Below are 18250 nucleotides of genomic sequence, written 5' to 3' on the forward strand. Positions count from 1 at the left end.
TTAGAATGACAAGTTTTCAGAATTTTTTTCGCTTCGCACTTGCATTATTTGATAGGCGAGTTATGCATCCTCATCCTAAGTCACTGCAAACGATGCTAAAAGGTCCCTTTTCAGGTCAGTATATTAAAAGTTTCAGCTCTCGCTTAATCGCGCTAAGTATATCTCTACTAACTAGTTAGATACCCATGCTGTTCATGGTCAGATCAGGATAGCCGTGTAAAAAAGCCGGGGTAATAGTATATGCAGCGCTTATAGACATTTGCATCAATGTCGCACATTATTATTATGGTTTGAATACATGAAATATAAAAAATGAGCTCGCGCTTCGCGCTACGCTCGCATTATCAAAGGCGCAATGAGATGTTTGCAAAAAATGTAAGTTAAATGTATTCAAAGCGTTAGCCTTTAGTTAGGACCCCCCCCCCAAATGTGGATGAAAATATTGTTTCCGCTCCTTCCTTTTAGTGATCGAGAAAGCTGGATCATCTTCCCCTATATGATTATGTGCACTTATGTTCTGGGTAGAGGCGCTGTTCAGAGGTACAAAACTGATAAATAAGTAGATTATTCATCGTTAAATCCCCCCCCCCCAATCTGGCCTTTGAAAAATCCTTGCTAAGTGTTGATGCCTTTGGATCTCAGGAGAGGAGAGTGTTTGATCAATACTTTTGTCCGACAATTAAGTTGTCAGGTATGACAACTTGGCTGAGAAGCACTGTTACCATGGTAACTGTCCGATAAAATGGGACTTGTCGGATGAATCTTCCGACAAGTTTTCAATAAGCAATATTGGTTTTTACTAGATGAGATTTAGACGAGTCAAATGTTGGGTATGAATTAATTTATCTATTCATAGAAAAAAGATCCCCAAAAAAATTAATGGAATGAAGATGAAAGAATGCTACTTAATCGGGGGGAACAAAAAAAGTTTTGAAATTAATTTATGTCGGATTATAAATATGGCAAGGTAATTTTCTCTTCAAGTGTTATTGTATTCAGTAGCTTAATGAGTCAAAAGTATCAGGGGGCTATATATAGGCATGCCTTTGGGGGCAAAATTTATATATAAAAAGGAATGCTAATGAGGAAAGCGAGCCAACAATTGACGGATTTTTCATACGAAAATTTATTGTTTTCATAGGCTTTTACATAATAGGCCTATATTCAAAATATAATCATACTTTACACCTTTTTCTTTATTTTTCTGTATTTTTCTCCTTTTGTTCTTATGATTTTTTTATGGGGGGGGGGGTCCATGGCCCCTTAGCCCACATCTGTAGGCAAGTGATTATATTAATTTTTTTTTTTCCAACAGGGGGCAAAACTATAACAGGGGGCCCATTGAAATACAAAGCATAGGTAATATAAATTAATGTATCTTCATTCTCAATCATATATATTCATTGATTGTGACGTTATTGTGACATATACTATTCCTCTATTCCACTGCATAATATATTTTCCAAGACAAGTTTGCCATTATTAGCCAATTAACTTAACATGCTTAAAGGATTTCAGTAGTTTTCAACAGTTATTGCAAATTTATTTCATCAACTAGTTTCATGCAACGCGACCGTGGTATTTCATTATGATCCTTGATGATCAAGAAATAAAGTATTGTCAGATTGTGCTCCATCACGTAGGCCATCGCAATCATCGATGGAAGCATAGACTACCATGGGCACACCGCCATAACGGGTCGGACCGATGATCTGGTGGTAAAGTGCATCATTATACGGTGGTGGAGCCGCGTCAGATGACCTCGACGATGATGTCGATGGAGATGATGATCGATGCGGCGAGGAAGATGATGACCTTGAAGGACGCGTCGAAGAAGTTTGTTCTTCGCCGCAGTGAATAGTTCGTCCCTCTATATCCATGATATCGACAACGCTTTGCTCTTCCGAGGCAGAATCCTGAATACACCTGTCTCTCAGTCTTTGAAAACCACATCGACTTTCCAAACTTCTTTCTACCTCGGGCATTCCATGCTCGTCTGGGTGACCCTGATGACCCTGACATTCACTTTGGCTTTGAGGACCACTCAACGATGTTTCCTGTCGCCTGCTTCCGTTTCTTACTTCCGAATGTGAATTGTCATCCACGGACGAGTACGGTGGTGGCATAAAGGGATAAAATGCAACGTATTTGTCGTCTCCGTCGCTACCCCGTCGGGTTCCGTCCTGACGTCTTGTGGGAGTCCGCAAGGATCGTAGGAATTGTAAGGTACTGAACGATGAACGGACATTACTGTTGGTAGGATGTCGGCGCCGCCAGCAGACAATGAAGATTCGGACGACGATACCGATAAGACAAACACATCCGATCGTGATTCCACAAATGTCGATGACCGATGGATGGAAGCCGTCTGTTGAAAGGGGATAGGGTAATGTTCATGATAAGAAAGGGGTCTCTTTATGTATCAACAACATCGAAATGTGCACTGGCTTATTACATCAGCTAGTGGCAGGGGCGTCGATCCATTTTTCAGATGGGGGGGGGCAAAATCATGAATCAACGTTCCAAAGGCGCTCGATCGTACAAAACAAACAACACACATACATACATACATACATACATATATATATATATATATATATATATATATATATATATATATATATATATATATATATATATATATATATATATATATATAGGACATACAGACACGTATCTCACCAACAAATTAATGCGAGCGCGAAGCGCGAGCTGAAATTTTTTAGTATACAGACCTTAAAAGGAAAAGGGTACCTGTTTGTAGTAACTCATGAGTAGGATACATATCTCACTACACAGATAATGCAGTGCCGAGAGCGAGCTGAAATTTCTTTATATTTTGACCTGAGAAGCTTGATATTCTAAGCATTTTTGGTACCAATAATTAAGATTGGTATCTAAAAGAACAATAGGTGCGAGCGCGAAGCGCGAGCTTAAAATTTTGATATTTCGATCTGAACAAAATGACATGTACGTTTTTGATAAAGAACAAGATATATCCAATAAAAGATTATTGCAAATCGAAGCGGGAGTTCTTTTGAGGTTTAGAACTGACAACGGAACATTATATTCACCTATTTCATCATGAAAAGTATGTGTTTTTGCTACAGAAATGATGCGAGCGCGAAGCGCGAGCTGAAAATTTTTATATTCCAATCTGAAAAGCGGACATTTTTAGCACGATTTGAAATAAAGAACTAGTTGTGTATCTCAATCTCTTTTGCTGAACATTACATTATTATTTTATTTTTGCACATCTGGAATTATTGGGGGGGGGGGGGCAAAACGATATGTTTGCCCCCCAATATTTTCATTGGTGGGGCGATCGCCCCCCCCCTCCCCTGCCCCCCAGGATCGACGCCTCTGATCAGTGGGCAACATACAAGTATATGATTATAAGATAATGAAACAATTAAGCACCTACACAGCAAAAACTGTGGTGTTAACTGGTGTACATAGAGGACCACACCAGTGATTTTACACCGGTGTTAAATTGGTGGTGTTAGTTTTACACCTATTGGTGCTATTACAACACCTTTTGTTGTTACATTTACACTCTTTGGTGTTACGTTTAATCTCTAGAGTGTAATTTTAACATCTCAGGGATGTGGTCCTCTATTAACACCAATTGGTGTCAGTTTTAACACCGCAGTTTTTACAGTGTAGAGTAGCCATGGTAATGTCTTTCCAAGCTTCCCTCCAGAAATGAAAACTCCCTGTATTATGAATTTATGAATAGATATAGGTTAATTGCATCTATATTTGAAAACAAGATTTTATTTTTTAGAGAAAATTGTGTGTGATATAAACCACAGATTTAACATGGTTCAAGCTGTGCATCAATACAATGATATACCATTTACCGTTACTGAGACAAACTACGCCAGCGTCATTATCGTGAGTACAGTCATCGTCAACAGGCCAGTGGGTGCACTGGAGCAACGACCCTTCCCTCCCGTTGCAGAACATCCGATTCAGGTTGATAGGTCCAGATCCTCTACCGTAAACGGCACCCCCAGGCGCTCGGTCGGCACCAGGGTAGCCAAGAAACTTGCAGACCACATTGGCATCACTGATATCCCAGTGGTGATCGCAGACGGTGCCCCAAGAAGCTTCCAAGTAGACTTCAACTCGTCCTTCGTTTGGGTAGACCCCGTCGACGAGTCGGATGGCCCCTGCCAGACAAATAATGATAAAGTAACTTAATCCATTGCAGCTAGGTTCCCACAGAAATTTGACAACGGAATTTCATGTATTACTTTTTCATGACTTCTCCATGACTAAATTGCTGCTTTGTATGACTTTCCGTGACATCCCCGGAGTTATATCGAATTCGGGATGTCACAAAACTGGGAAAATGGAAATCAAGAACATCATTTATAATAGCAGAGTATGATCACAGTAAGACAAATGCGACACACGACAAACTGGAAAGCTACCATAGCCAAGCGGTAAATATTCCCTTACTTTTCCCTGACTTTCCATGGCCACAATTTTTTCTAGGATTTTCCATGACTGTGAGAACCCTGCATTGCCTCCCGGAACCGGATGTACATCCCTATACAAAGTCCATAGGAATTAAAGAATCCAGTAGCCAATGGGTTAATTGTGGGTTTTCATCCTTATGATTCTTTTCGCTTGTGTTGTTGGTTAGATGGGTCGGTGGTTTAAATTCTCGTCAACCTTATTAGGCACTATACAGTGCGTATCAAAAAAAAGTTTACACTTTGAAAAAATCCTGTAAAATTATACATTTGTAATATCCTGAAGATTTTTCCACTTTTTAACATTGGTACAGATCCATTTAAGCAAATGACGATATAAATATCGAAAAATATTTCCGCTTGAGTGAGCACCGCTTACTTTTGAAAAGTTAGTGAAAAATGATTTGCGCAGAACTTTGAAATAGCTATGCGAATAAAACTAAACCATTATCATGAAGAACACGTAGAATTTAGCAAGTAAAATTGATTTGAAGATATCTTTGACCTCTTTTAACTTGTTTCCTTGCCCAATACACTTCGAAGAGTGCATTACGCCTCGCCCCACTCCCCCACACACCAAGGCCATCAAGATGATATTTGATTTAAACTGAGCTGTTACTTACATAAAATGAATTAGGATTGATTTTCAATTTGTTAATGATTGTTAACCTTGGGAAAAGTGTGGAGAAACAAGTATTAAATAAAAAATTAAATGTCAACCCACTTAAAATAATAAAAACTTAGTGAAAAAGTGCTGGAGATGTCTGATGTAAACTTGTGTTCAGATTCAATTATGTCCTCAGATCCAGCTGGCACAAAAAGGGTAAAAGTTGTGCTTACTAAGTGTTGAAATTTCAATTTGGGTGGCAAATTTGTTTAAAAATGCTTGAATGTATCTGTTTTATCTTAATTGACTAAAAGTGCAAGGGAAATGTAGGAAAAATGTATCGCAGGGTAAGTTTGATTTCGCCCTTTCCCCTTGACACTGCGTGAAAATGAGCATTTCTGCGCAAACAGATTTCTGCGAGCTTTACAAAAATGGACAGTGCTCACTCAAGTGTAACATTCTGTCAAAACCTTTACTTTCATTGGATAGATGAGACCCAAACCCAAGATTATATGTGAAAAAATTACTCACATAATGTATATTTTTTAATTCCCAGAGCTTTTTCAAAGTGTAAACTTTTTTTTGATACGCACTGTATATGTTCAATCATTGTTTGGTGAAAGCCTTACATAATATTTCCGCAATTATATTCCGCATTTTGACAATATGCATTTACCTGAAACATATATTTAAAAAAACACACACAACATAATATTCTCGTCGTAATTGGGCTAGACGAGAAGATTCGCCGGCAATCTGCTCGAATTAAGACGTGACGAAGTTTTCCTTATCATCATTGCCCGGCGACAGATTCCGGTAACAGGGTGAACCTGCATGAGGACTTTTAAGATTCTGACTCCAGAGGACATTTTTGTGCTCTAACTGATATCAACAGTTTTGTAACTTGAATTGCAAAATTAATGTCATCATAAAAGCCATCGTAAACTTTGGGGGAAGAGGAAAAAGGGGGGAGGGAAGCTAAAAAGAATCATGAAGAAGAGTATTAAAATAAGCTAGGAATTGCGTCGTACAACCCTACAATACACATACAATCATGCCCGGAGGGGGGGGGGTGAGTCGTATATACTGCTGTACACACGCGTGATCCAAAAAACTCGTTAAAAGGTTTTTTTCAGGTTTGGACGCGGGCCGCGCGTGCAATCGTGATTAAGGGTATCAAAAACACAGATTTTCAGAAAAGGGCAGTTTTGAAAGACTGGTCAATGGTCAATCGCAGGGTCAAACGTATTCAGGGTATGTTTTTTTCCAAAGCTTTTTTTACAGACTAGCCAAACGTGTTTAATGGTATGTTTTTCACCATGCTTTTTCCCCGGGGTCATATTCTGGCGGCAACTTGTTTAGGGGCCAAAATGTGTAAATAAAGCCCGCGAAAAACTTGGTTAGGGTGTTATTTTGCAATCGCGTTTAGAGGTTGTTTGGAAATAATTTGGCCACGCGAGTGTACAGCCATACATTTGACTGCACCCGCCCCCGAGCAATCATGATAATTTATCAAATTAATAGATGACGTCACACTTATGACATCTTGCCCTCTATCAAATATTTTAGCACCGCATCCGCCATAACATAATGACTAACGTTGTTATAGATCAAGATTCTGATATGGGTTATAGACAGCACATGTTATTACAATGTGTTGCATATGAACACGATGAAAACTTATATTAAAAGTCTGTAAAACACACCTTCCAAAGAGTGGCAAATGACGCCTGCGTCCTCTCCGTGCAAACAGTTATGCTCATTCCACGGCGCGTGCGAGCAATTCAACAATTCCTTTTCCGTTCCCTCACACGTGACGTCATCCAGATGTATTCTGCTGTTCCCCATGCCAAACACACCCCCTCTCATGGGTTCGGAGGACCCGCTGAATCCAAGTTGACGGCAGACGACGTCGGCCTCCTTCATGTCCCAGAAATCGTCACAGACTGTCCCCCAGATGCCGCGATGGTAGATTTCGACTCTCCCTTCTCCTGGTCGACGACCACCGACTAAACGAACCATGCCCTCACTTCCATCCACTGAAAATATCGGATAAAACCCAGGGTATGAAATCAAATGATATAACTTCACTGAAGTAGATGATATCATCAATGATATTCTAATATTCTTCATGTTCTTACAGAGCAAGTATTTCTTGCAAGCTTAGTGTGAAATTGAGCGAAGTTTAACGTTGCAAAATAAAATCTAGTGTTATTTTGGTATAATTAAAAAAAATGTATGCGTAACACTGTATCTCCTTTTAACCACTAAGTATGTGACTCAAACAAATATTATTGACCCTTTCCACGACCGCTGCTGCCACCCCCTATTTCTAATTTTTGGAATATCTGGATCTGCCACTGTACTTGCATATTCCCCCCAAAAAAGTCTGCATGGGTTCCGTTCTGTAGACTGGGGGCCGTTTCATATAGCTATTCGTAAGTTAAGAGCGACTTTAAGATTGACCGGTGAACCTTTCTTATGCGCTAAATAATCACAAAGAACATTTGATGGTGAATATCATTTACCACAAGAAAGGATCACCAGTCGTTCTTAAAATCGATCTTAACTTACGAACAGCTTTATGAAACACCCACCATGTCAATAACGAATTTTCACACCGCGAGGCAGAACGCTTTCTAGAACATAATAGAACATGTTTTGTAAAATGTCTTGATGACAATGAGCACACAAGAAGTCTTTGTCGAGATGGGTGGTTCCAAACAAAAGTTTGTCCTGGATTCAGGACAAACAGCATATTCACAATCTTTCGCCAAAACCGAAACTTAGGACGAAACTGCTGTTCCGGTTCACTAATGTTCAATAAAGGTAAGGAGCTTCAAACAGCTCCTTGATAAAGACCTCCAATCTGTTCGTTGTGATCTGACTAGCATTTCCAATGCATGTACTGTGTTATACACATCGCAGTTGCAAAAACTCGCTGTCTTACCGCCATCATCATCGCAGACCACACCAGCATCAATCCTATGTCGGTTATCCGATACACCATGCGGTGACGATTTAAATCCGCAGCGTAACAGGTGGCCTTCTGACCCGTCACAGTCAACAGACCTCATTTGGATTACACCGGTTCCCGGACCGAACCGGTTGTCGACCACCGCTTCGAGAGCCCTTTCATAACCCAGCTGTCTACACACGACGTCAGCATCGACGAGGTCCCACTGATCGGCGAGAACCGTGCCCCATAGACCGGCTTGGTAGACTTCGACTCGGCCTTCGCTAGGCCTTGAACCATCGAGAAGACGAACTTCTCCTTCGTTGCCTATAAAGGGAATCAAAGGGTTATCTTACTTAGATATGAAGTTATACAAATCATTGAAGTTATACAGCCAATTTTGAAATTTCTTTCATATGCGACCATGCTTAGTTTTCTTTCTTTATTTTTTTTAAATATTGTCATTCTAGTGTCAACTGCTTATACGTAAAAATCTAATGCCCTTTCCGTCTAAGAATGGTTTGGTTAAAACCATATTCAAATTATTGTTGTTCTAGGTCGATCTGCAGAAAAATATTTGTTCTAACATATTTACCCTATCTTTTTCCATTATGATGATCTAGCCTCTCCATCTCTTTATCGATTTTATTTCTGTATAAATTATGTCTGTCCCCCCCCCCCTCTCCCTTTCCTTTCTATTATTATCTCCTCTTTCTCCCACTTCTCTGTCTCTCTCACTCTTTCTCCTCATTTTCGTAGTGGTAATTCACTATTGTATAATAACGTACCGCCATCATAATCGCATATGAGGAAAACGTCTTGCTCATGCGTGCAGTCTGTTTCCTGCCAGACACTGTGGTGGCAGTCAGCCAATGGGATGCCTTGATTACAAGTTACGTGAGACAGATGTATAGGTGCGTCATCGTATATGACTGCGTGCGAAGATTGGTCGGGTTCGGTTTTACCCGAGTAGTGGTAACCGAGCTGGTTACAAACCTGGCGTTAACAAGTAAAAATGAAATGTAACTATAAAAAAATATATATACTTCGAATGAATCTAATGTTAATATGATCTTATACCGACGAGACTAACTTTAGGACCCCGTCTTAGAATTATTTGTTATCGATCCTCGCAATCTCATCTATGTAAAGCCAGATGCTTCATGATCTCGTCTTCTAAAGACATTGACGAACATTTGTTCATGCTCATTATTTTATCAACCAACGGGTGTTTTGTTTACAAGGAGAAATTAGCTATGACATCGATGGTTGGGACTTGTCAGGGGGATGCAATAAATCAATTCACGAGAGTCGTAAAATTCAATCGAACAGAGGGTTGTAGGTTCGAGTCCCTGGCATGGCGTGATTTCCTTCAGCAAGAAATTGATCCACAATGTGCCGCATTCAACCCAGGTGAGGTAAATGGGTACGGACAAGTAATTCCTAAAAAGCTGTGAGCTCTCAAATCGGTAGACTAATATTTAACAGGGGTATAGGAGCGCCTCGAGCACCCATATAAGGTGGATGTTATATGCGATATACAAATACCCTATATTATTATTTCATTAACAACAAATCATTTTATTTTTTTGAATTACAAAATGTGTAGATAGAATTGATTCATAAAATGCTTAAATAGATTTACCTGTTCTGAATCCATGTTATTCCAGCCTTCATTGCAAATAGTTCCCCATTCATTGTTGAAGTATATCTCAAGACGGCCCGTGTATGGGTAAAGCCCTCCAGATAGCCGAATAGATCCAACTGCTACATGTGGTTGGAAAATGGAAAAAGATTAGACCTTCTTGTTATGTATACTCAGTGGCGTAACTACGGGGGGGGCATGGGGGGGGCACGTGCCCCCCCAATCGGCTGGCTAAAAAAAAAAAAAACGGGGAAAAGGAGAAAAAGAGGAAGAAAAGAAGAGAAACGTAGTGGGGAAAGACGAAATTATGTTCAATATATATATTATATTATAATTATCTTGTATTACATAAGAAGTATTTTTCATATCTTTATGAAACATTATTTGCTGAGGGCCTAAGCATGCTAAGTCTTTATTGTTCCTGGACTGTTAACGAGATAATCCTGTTGTACTAAAACCTCCCGTTTTCAAATCAATATACTGTACACCAAATAATTATATTTTCTCGCAATTCGAGTTATTATTATTTCATGTAGTGAAATTTGCTTCTTTTTCATGACTACTTAAAGTGATTGCCCTATTCAAGGTCTTTATATAAACATTTCCTGTCCGTGCTAACGTTCGCATTAGTTGATTGGTGAGATGTCTGCTCTTCATGAATTCCTAAAATCAGTCCTTAAAATGTCAATTTTTCTGATCACAATGTAAAAAAATTTCAGCTCGCGCTTCGCGCTCGCATCATTTGGTTAGTGAAAAACGTACGATCTTAGTGAATTCCTGCAAACAAGCCTCAAAATGCCCCTCTTCAGATCTAAATTTCCTAAATTTTCAGCTCGCGCTTCGCGTTCGCGGTATTTGATTTTTAATGCGTATGATAATCATGATTACTATTTTTACAAACAGTGCTAAATGTGTTTAGATGTAATTCTAACAAAATCTGCAAAGGATGGTACTAGCATTAGATGAATATGCTGAAAATGTACTCTTAATCGATTCTTAAAATATATACCTGTTTGGGGTCAATATATACAAAAATTTCAGCTCGCGCTTCGTGCTCTAGCGAGAAAGATACGTATCATGATTTTATAAAATACTCATAGGTCTTTTTAGGTCTGAATATCAAAAATTTTCGGCTCGCGCTTCGCGCTCGCATTATTTAATCAGTGATCTACATATCCGTTTAATGGCACTGCATGTCCTTAAAAATATCTCTATTAGGTCAGTATACCTACCAACTAACTGAGCGTGCTTCGCGCGCTCCCTAAGTGACTCGAATTTTTTTGCTGGTGCCCCCCCCCCAATGCCATGACCCACGGTACGCCACTGTGTATACTTACTCGAAATTGATTTACGTATCAATTGTTGATTTACAAGGAAGGGGCTGCGGAACGTTTTTGAGATTTGAGACTGGGCAAAAAGTGTTATATAGCACTCACGATTGGGATGCGCGGAGGGGGCGGGCGGGGGATTGACCATGTAAAAAATCACGCTGCAATGGTATATTTTACGTATTTGTACGCATTGAATGAAAAGGTGGGGCGGGGGCTTCCCCGGTTCCGTGACTCCTCAAAATGCATCAATAATTCTGCATTTTATTATGTACGTCGCAAGAAATTAGACCGGTTGCTATAATGGCACATTAATTTTTGTCATCAATTGCAAGAATTACAATTGATTTGGGGATCTACAATAATTTGATTTACAATCGATCGCTCGATGATATTGAAATCCCTTGTAGCAGATTAAAATACAGAAGAGGTTTAGGTAAAACAGTCAAAATTGCGTCAAAATGAACAAAATAAAGGTACAGAAGTAAAGACAAACAGCGTATGGCATACTTCGAAGGAAAACCAAGCAATTATTGCTTGGTTGTAAAATTTTGTTTCTCGCCCTTTTCTATTTCGTCCTCTGCATCCCCTATTCGTTCGTCCCATTTTCTTATCATTCCATATACTTTTCAATCTTGAAGGCTTGAAAATTTACAGGCCTCATTTAACTTATTTTTCTATCACCTAAAATACATCTGAGAATTCAAGATGAAATGAAGATTTTTTTAGCTCCCCAAACAACCAATTTCACAATTTTAGTATCGGCAAAAGTGGCAACAATTCTATGATTCGTTTTTTTTTTCATTATTAGGGTCAACGAAACACAAATCAATTTCTTACCAGTTGTGTGATCCGTAGCGCACACAACACCTGCCTCTTCAACGTGATCACTATCATGAACACCCCATGCCGTGTGCTCGCATTCGTGCAAGCAGTTCTCGTCACCACGACACACCACGACGTCAAGTACGATGTCCAAGCCAAGGACACGACCAAAATCAACGTCGTACCTCGACGACATCGCTCGAGGATACCCAAGTTGTTTGCATACCACATGAGCATCGGCGAGAGACCAGCCGGAGTCACATACCGACCCCCAGACGTTGAGGTAGTACACGAGGACCGTACCTTCGTTCGGACTGGATCCACCAACTAAACGAACTGGAAGAAGAAATAAATATTCTACATAACAAATTATTTAAGTTGATTACAATAACCTTTATTTCATAGCCAGCTGGAGTACAGTCACGTCTTGCCTTTCCCATCCCCTACCCCTCAGGATACACCTCTTTACACATTATGATAAGGGCAGGGGGCGGGCGAGCCAAAAGTGGGGGGGGGGGTGACCACGCCTTCTGAAATATATACCTCTTTCTACAGACATGAAAGGCGAGTGAATCGAGCCTCCGAAAGAAATATGTTTAATTATTTTGTTATTCATTTTTTAATGTTTTTTTATAAAATGATATAAGCACGTTTTCATAGTTCAAATATTGCAGTGAAGTCTATTTACCCCCTTCTGTTGAACAGGTCACGTGAGCGATAGAGAGCCCATCGTCATCGCAAGTCACTCCCGATGCCTTCTGATGCGAACACATTGATAACGTCTCTTCGTCCCCACGGCACTTCACGTTTGTCAGCATACATTTCTTACAAGAAGAAGGAGGGTATTCCCCTACGCCTACCCGAATAGCCGAAGTAAAGCCGAGCTGCCGACAGACCACTTCGGCAGCTTGGACGTCCCACTCGGTGTCACACACGCAACCTCGGTAGCCGTCGTAGACGATCTCGACCCGTCCTTCGTGAGGGGCTGGACCGTCGGCGAGGAAAACATCAGTTCCCAACACTGCACAACAGATACGAAAATAGGCATACATTGATAAGCTTGTCAAGTACTACAGTATAGTTTCAGAGCTATTGTTTTATGGTACATCATAATAAAACCATGCATGCCACGCTCTTTGTGCATTTTTTTTAAAGTATTATTTTATTGCTCCTTCCAGTGAATACAAACATAAGCTGAACTGACTTAACAAATGTCATATCTTCATAATTTCATAAATCATATTTATTTATTTTATTTATTGATATGTTCATATTCCACAATCATCAAAGTACATTTCGTAATCATGTTTACAATGAAAAAAATGCATAAAATAAGCAGGATTGAAACGTAGCAATGAAATGGAAAAAAAAGTGGAGGGGCCTACTAAAAAGCAGAGCTTGTAAAATGTAGACCCCCTATCAAAACACAAATAGAGTAAAATAATCATCAAGGTACGAGTAAAATAAGTAATTCATAAACACTAAAATGAATTAGTTCAATTCATCCTTTCATTTTTTCCCATTCACTGAAAGAAATTAATTTTAATGGTGTCCGATTTATTATTGTAGTCCCCCGATCATAAACTCGGATAAGGAAGAGGAGGGGGATGAGTACAAGTTAAAACCTCCAAGAGTATTAGAGGGACAACCAGCCAAGTATAGATTAGAACAATACATAAGGGAATTTCTAGTCACTAGCTCCCGACAAAGAATCAGAAATCTATTGATCTTAATAGATTTTACAAAACAGATCAATTTTTTTGTGCATGCTCCGAATGAATGTGCATTCGACAAGATCGTCACTGCGTGTAGCCGGTTTGCAACACCTTAATCAGATTAACACGCATTTATATGATCGGGGTAGATCCTCAAGCTCTTGCACTTTCGTAGTAATGATCTTTAGTTTTTGTTGTTGTTTTTTCCTTCTCCTTTTTTTTGGGGGGGGGCAATTACGGCATTTTCTTATCAATGTGAACCTTTCTGCCGATTTCACGTTTTATGCTAAACCTACACACTAAGATAATAAGGGTTCAAATTGTGCCCTATATGGGGCCGTTGGTACAATAGAAGCACCTAAGTGATATTATGCTCATTTGTGCACCTTTAAGGGTGCATGCAGTCAGCTATATTGAGTAGCTTAGCACAGAGATTAAATCTGTTATAAAGATGCAGATCTTAAACCCTTTTAATGTCAAGTAATAGATGCACCTTGATTAAGAGTTGCACCTTTAAGGGTCCATGCGAGCATTTATTATACAGGTTCAAATAATAATAAAAATGTGAATTTTTGCATCACCCTTTTTCCACTTGTAGTGCAAGATTACACCCAAAATGTGAACGTACTGACCCCCTCCCCTTACTGGAATCTGTGACTGCTCATACACATGCATTTTTGTCTACTGATTTGTTTTGTACATTTTTGTTTTGTTTCGTTTCGGGGGGGGGGGTAAGCGTAACGTTTGTTTTACGTACTTTAGCATATCTAAAAAATGTATTATTGACTTCATAAATTAAGGTTCGTCCTTAACATTTTAACAGACTCGTGCCCGTTTTACTTGTCGTTAAATCAAAGTTGTGAACGTTTCTTTTGACGTGTATCCGATACTAACGGTGTAACGGTGAAATTCAAGACACCACTTGTGTTCAAATAAAGAAATCGCTTTAATCCGTACTTCAAATAAAATCGTCTTACTATAATCCGTTTTTGTAAGGCTTCCTCGATGGGTTTTCACTTTTTCCACTTTAATTCTTTTTTCTAAGCCATAAGATCCCTATAGAAGTTCGCATTCTCCAAGTTTACAAAACTTTCGCGTGTATCCACTGATCTGTATGCTAACAAATCAGTGGTTTCAACTACGTATTGTGTGGTTTAAGCTTTACATAAGATTCGAGGTGTGTGCATATCAATAGACTAAGTTTTGAAGTCTATCATGTTATAAGGCAAATTGAAATTAAGGAACTGTGAACAAACAAGAAATTCCTACTATAGTATTTTTCTTTTGAAAATGTAAATATATTTTGACATTATTTTTGGTGTGGTGGAATGGTACATGTTAGACTGCCCCGCCTGTTACTCCAAATTCTAAGTTTGTATTGTGTTTTTTTTTTCATTTCTTATCATTTTTTTTGCTTTAACTGTATTGTATAAGGTTAGAAGTGTGACTTATGCATATATATTATATATATATATATATATATATACACTCTAAAAAATGAAGTGCTTATTCAGCTCTTGAAAAGCGTGTATAGTGACTGCACTTCGGAGTGTTGATGTTTCTCGTTCAAATTTGAACTAGACAAATCAGCACTCCGAAGTGCAGTCACTATACACGCTTTTTAAGAGCTGAAATTGCACTTCATTTTTAGAGTGTATATATATATATATAATATATCCATGTAATATCTTCTACAACTGAACCTGGTTACAATTGTTTATTACAGACAATATCAAATAACAATAAATAAAACAAACATTTTCCATAAGTCCCATAAAACTTTAAATATTTCAAAAATATTCTTTAAAGTTTTATTTTGAGTTAGTGGACCAATAATTGTTTCCATGGGCCGTATGTTGGTCGCATGGAAACTGAACGTATGAATAGAACCCGACATTATGATCCATGCATTCATCAAATCTCGGATATGATAGAAAAGTCGAATAGATAATTTGTAGAGTATTACCCCGAATGAGCATGAATCTAATGTATTGACCAAGGGATCTGTATGAGTACATCTATGGTGGCCAGAGGCATCGATTCGGAAGCAGGGGGCGATCACCCCCATGAAATATAAGAGGCAACCTATCGCTCCCCCCCCCGCAATAAATTTGACAACAATGTGAAATAAAGATCATAAATATAGTATTCCGATGTAGGGCTAATAAAAACATCAGGGGAAAAATCAAGATAGTAGAGAAAACAGAGTAATTTATACATTTCAAACTTTTTATTGCAGTAGGCCGGCCTAGATTTTTTAAAGAAAGGAAATATACTCACCGGGGAGAAAACTAGTCAAGAAAATATCCAAGATCATAATGCAATATAAAAGAAAAGTGAGGATAAAACGAGAACATTCATAAGCCATAGTGTCTCGCATGTTCTAGTTTTCGGCGCGCAGAAAGGCATCCAAGCTACCGGTGAATATGACAGTCCGATCGCGAATGACCTCAGCCCATCTCTCTCCCTAAACCCAGAGGGAAAATAGTAAAAACTATCCACTCATCCAACTCAAGCTCAATTGTTTCCCAGAAGTTCAAAAAGGCAACCCTGTGAATAGCAGCAAACTAGGGCAAAAGTGCAACAGTTATAACTTTTGAGGAGGTTCTAATAGTCCCTTTGTGTTTCCCTCCAGTAGTCATGCATGCTTTGCCAGCTGAAGAGAGCTAGGAAGACGTAATAACAATGGATTAGAGGTTTAAAAAAAATCGAACAATAGAATGGATGTTTTGACTTTTGGTATTTGTCTCTTGTTGTCAGATATCAAGGTTGTTTTAGTCCGATTTCAAAGTGAAATATTTTATGCTATTTGATAATTGCCATGATAAATGATATTATGATATTATTATCGTATCCTTGTCTTATATGGGATCAAAATTTACTGGCTTGCATCATGAACATAATTATGCTTGCATCCAATTGTACGATTTTGGCGTTTTAATAATCAATGGGGAAGTGGAGGGGGAGGGGGTCGAGCTCATATTCTGTTGCCCGCATCGTTTAATTACTTCTCCCTTCGCCTTTATATACATTAACATATTGTCGTTACATCTCTCAATTTGATTTGATTAGGTTGGTTTGGTTATGTTATATGGGCATGCGTCTGTTTAGTGTACATTGCAAAGAATAGTAAAAAAAAAACACGGGTATATGGAAATTATTAAATTGAAGTCAGTTACTCTACGAAGAAAAAAACATGGCTTACCTTATTCAAAACGTTACACAGGACAATTAGCACTAATAAAGATATAATACAGTTCCCTTGAAAATAAAACAAGGATCGAGTTGAGAAGGAAAGAAAGAAGAAGGAAATTAAAAAGAAAGAAAATCAAGAAATAAACTTTATAGATACACAATATCACTGGCGTAAATCCGAGCAGTGAACCTGTATTGTTCGGGGGTGGATGAAATATTGTTTCATCTCCCCACAGATGTCATGGATGTACGCCAATGCACGATAAAGGGGTAGGGTTCTATATAAAAATAAAGCTTAACTATAGATTAAATGTTCCTATACATCTTTACCTGATTGGTGAACAGGGTAAGTCTAAGAACATTCAAGATCGCAGAATTGACAATGGGGAAAAACGGTGCCATATGAACTTGATTACTAGTATAATTACGGTGATCTACACCCCCGTACAAAGGAGAACGCATTCCCAACATGTTTCATTGTTTCATTCATAGCCCCCCCCCCCCTCTCGAATTAGCTAGATCGGCCACTGCCCGCATGAGTGCGCTAAAATTGACACTGTATGAATATTTTTGGAAAAGACTCATGAGTGACTGAATTTAGATATTTTATTTCAAAATTTATACATCCCTTGTAAAGATAATATTCATAATGAAATAAAAGCAATATTTCACCCGTAACTGGGATTTCTGTGGAAAACTTTCAACAAATGCTACCTTTAGTCGAGTCCACTGTCCTGTACACTACAGTGCGCCCCCCCCCCAAAAAAAAAACACTATACACTTTTCAAATGGCTTCCAAATAAAAGATATATTACTTTGGGGGAAAACACTTACATATATGGAAGCCAATAAAGTCAAATTTCAAATGACACCAAAAAAGTTGGAAAACTATTCATGCTTGAGCGAGCACTTCTCACTGAAAAAAGGGGTATGAAAATTAGGCTGGGCCGGAATTATCTTTCCAATTAATGCCAGTTTTTGAGAGGCAAATCCTTTGGAACTTGCAAAGTTAAGGGCGTTGTGATTAATGATTAACCGGGACCAGTTTTGGTTGTTTAAGCAAATTTCATAAATTATTAAATTGAACTCTAATGCATGAGTGAACACAAATTACACTTTTTGGGCAGCATTTCAACTTTATCATGTGGATCTCAGCAATGTGTTCATGGAAGTCAGGAGAATAAGGGGTGAGATAGGACTTAAGTGGGAGAGGTAGGTTGATGGAATAAGGGTCAACCGAACTTTTAGCTCCCCCCTCCCTCTCTCCCACCCTCCCCTCCTGTTCAGTGACTGATTGCTATTGTCATGTACGCGTGAAGTCCATAGCAGAATGTTGATTTAATGATAAATTCTGAATTGGGGTATCAACTTTTTCCTATCAATCATTTAATCAACAATTTATCAATAAATCAATTATTCAGTGTGCAATGTGATCAATCAAATTAATATTCAGTTTTTCAATAAATTATTTCATATATTATCATAATCAGTCAAT

The 18250-nt window shown here is 38.6% G+C and overlaps 1 protein-coding gene across 1 annotated transcript; it reads right to left on the reverse strand.

Moving 5' to 3' along the window:
* Positions 1-1346: 1346 nt before the first annotated feature.
* Positions 1347-16197, reverse strand: LOC121406682 (deleted in malignant brain tumors 1 protein-like). The gene is made up of 9 exons (XM_041597647.1): positions 15841-16197; positions 12534-12866; positions 11861-12181; positions 9693-9814; positions 8836-9043; positions 8042-8374; positions 6798-7130; positions 3864-4175; positions 1347-2368 (listed from the first exon to the last, which is right to left on the reverse strand). The coding sequence occupies exons 1-9, from the start codon at positions 15938-15940 to the stop codon at positions 1587-1589; spliced, it is 2844 nt and encodes a 947-aa protein (XP_041453581.1). The 5' UTR covers positions 15941-16197; the 3' UTR covers positions 1347-1586.
* Positions 16198-18250: the final 2053 nt, after the last annotated feature.

This window comes from Lytechinus variegatus, chromosome 1 (assembly GCF_018143015.1).
Source record: "Lytechinus variegatus isolate NC3 chromosome 1, Lvar_3.0, whole genome shotgun sequence".
NCBI classification, from domain to species: domain Eukaryota; kingdom Metazoa; phylum Echinodermata; class Echinoidea; order Temnopleuroida; family Toxopneustidae; genus Lytechinus; species Lytechinus variegatus.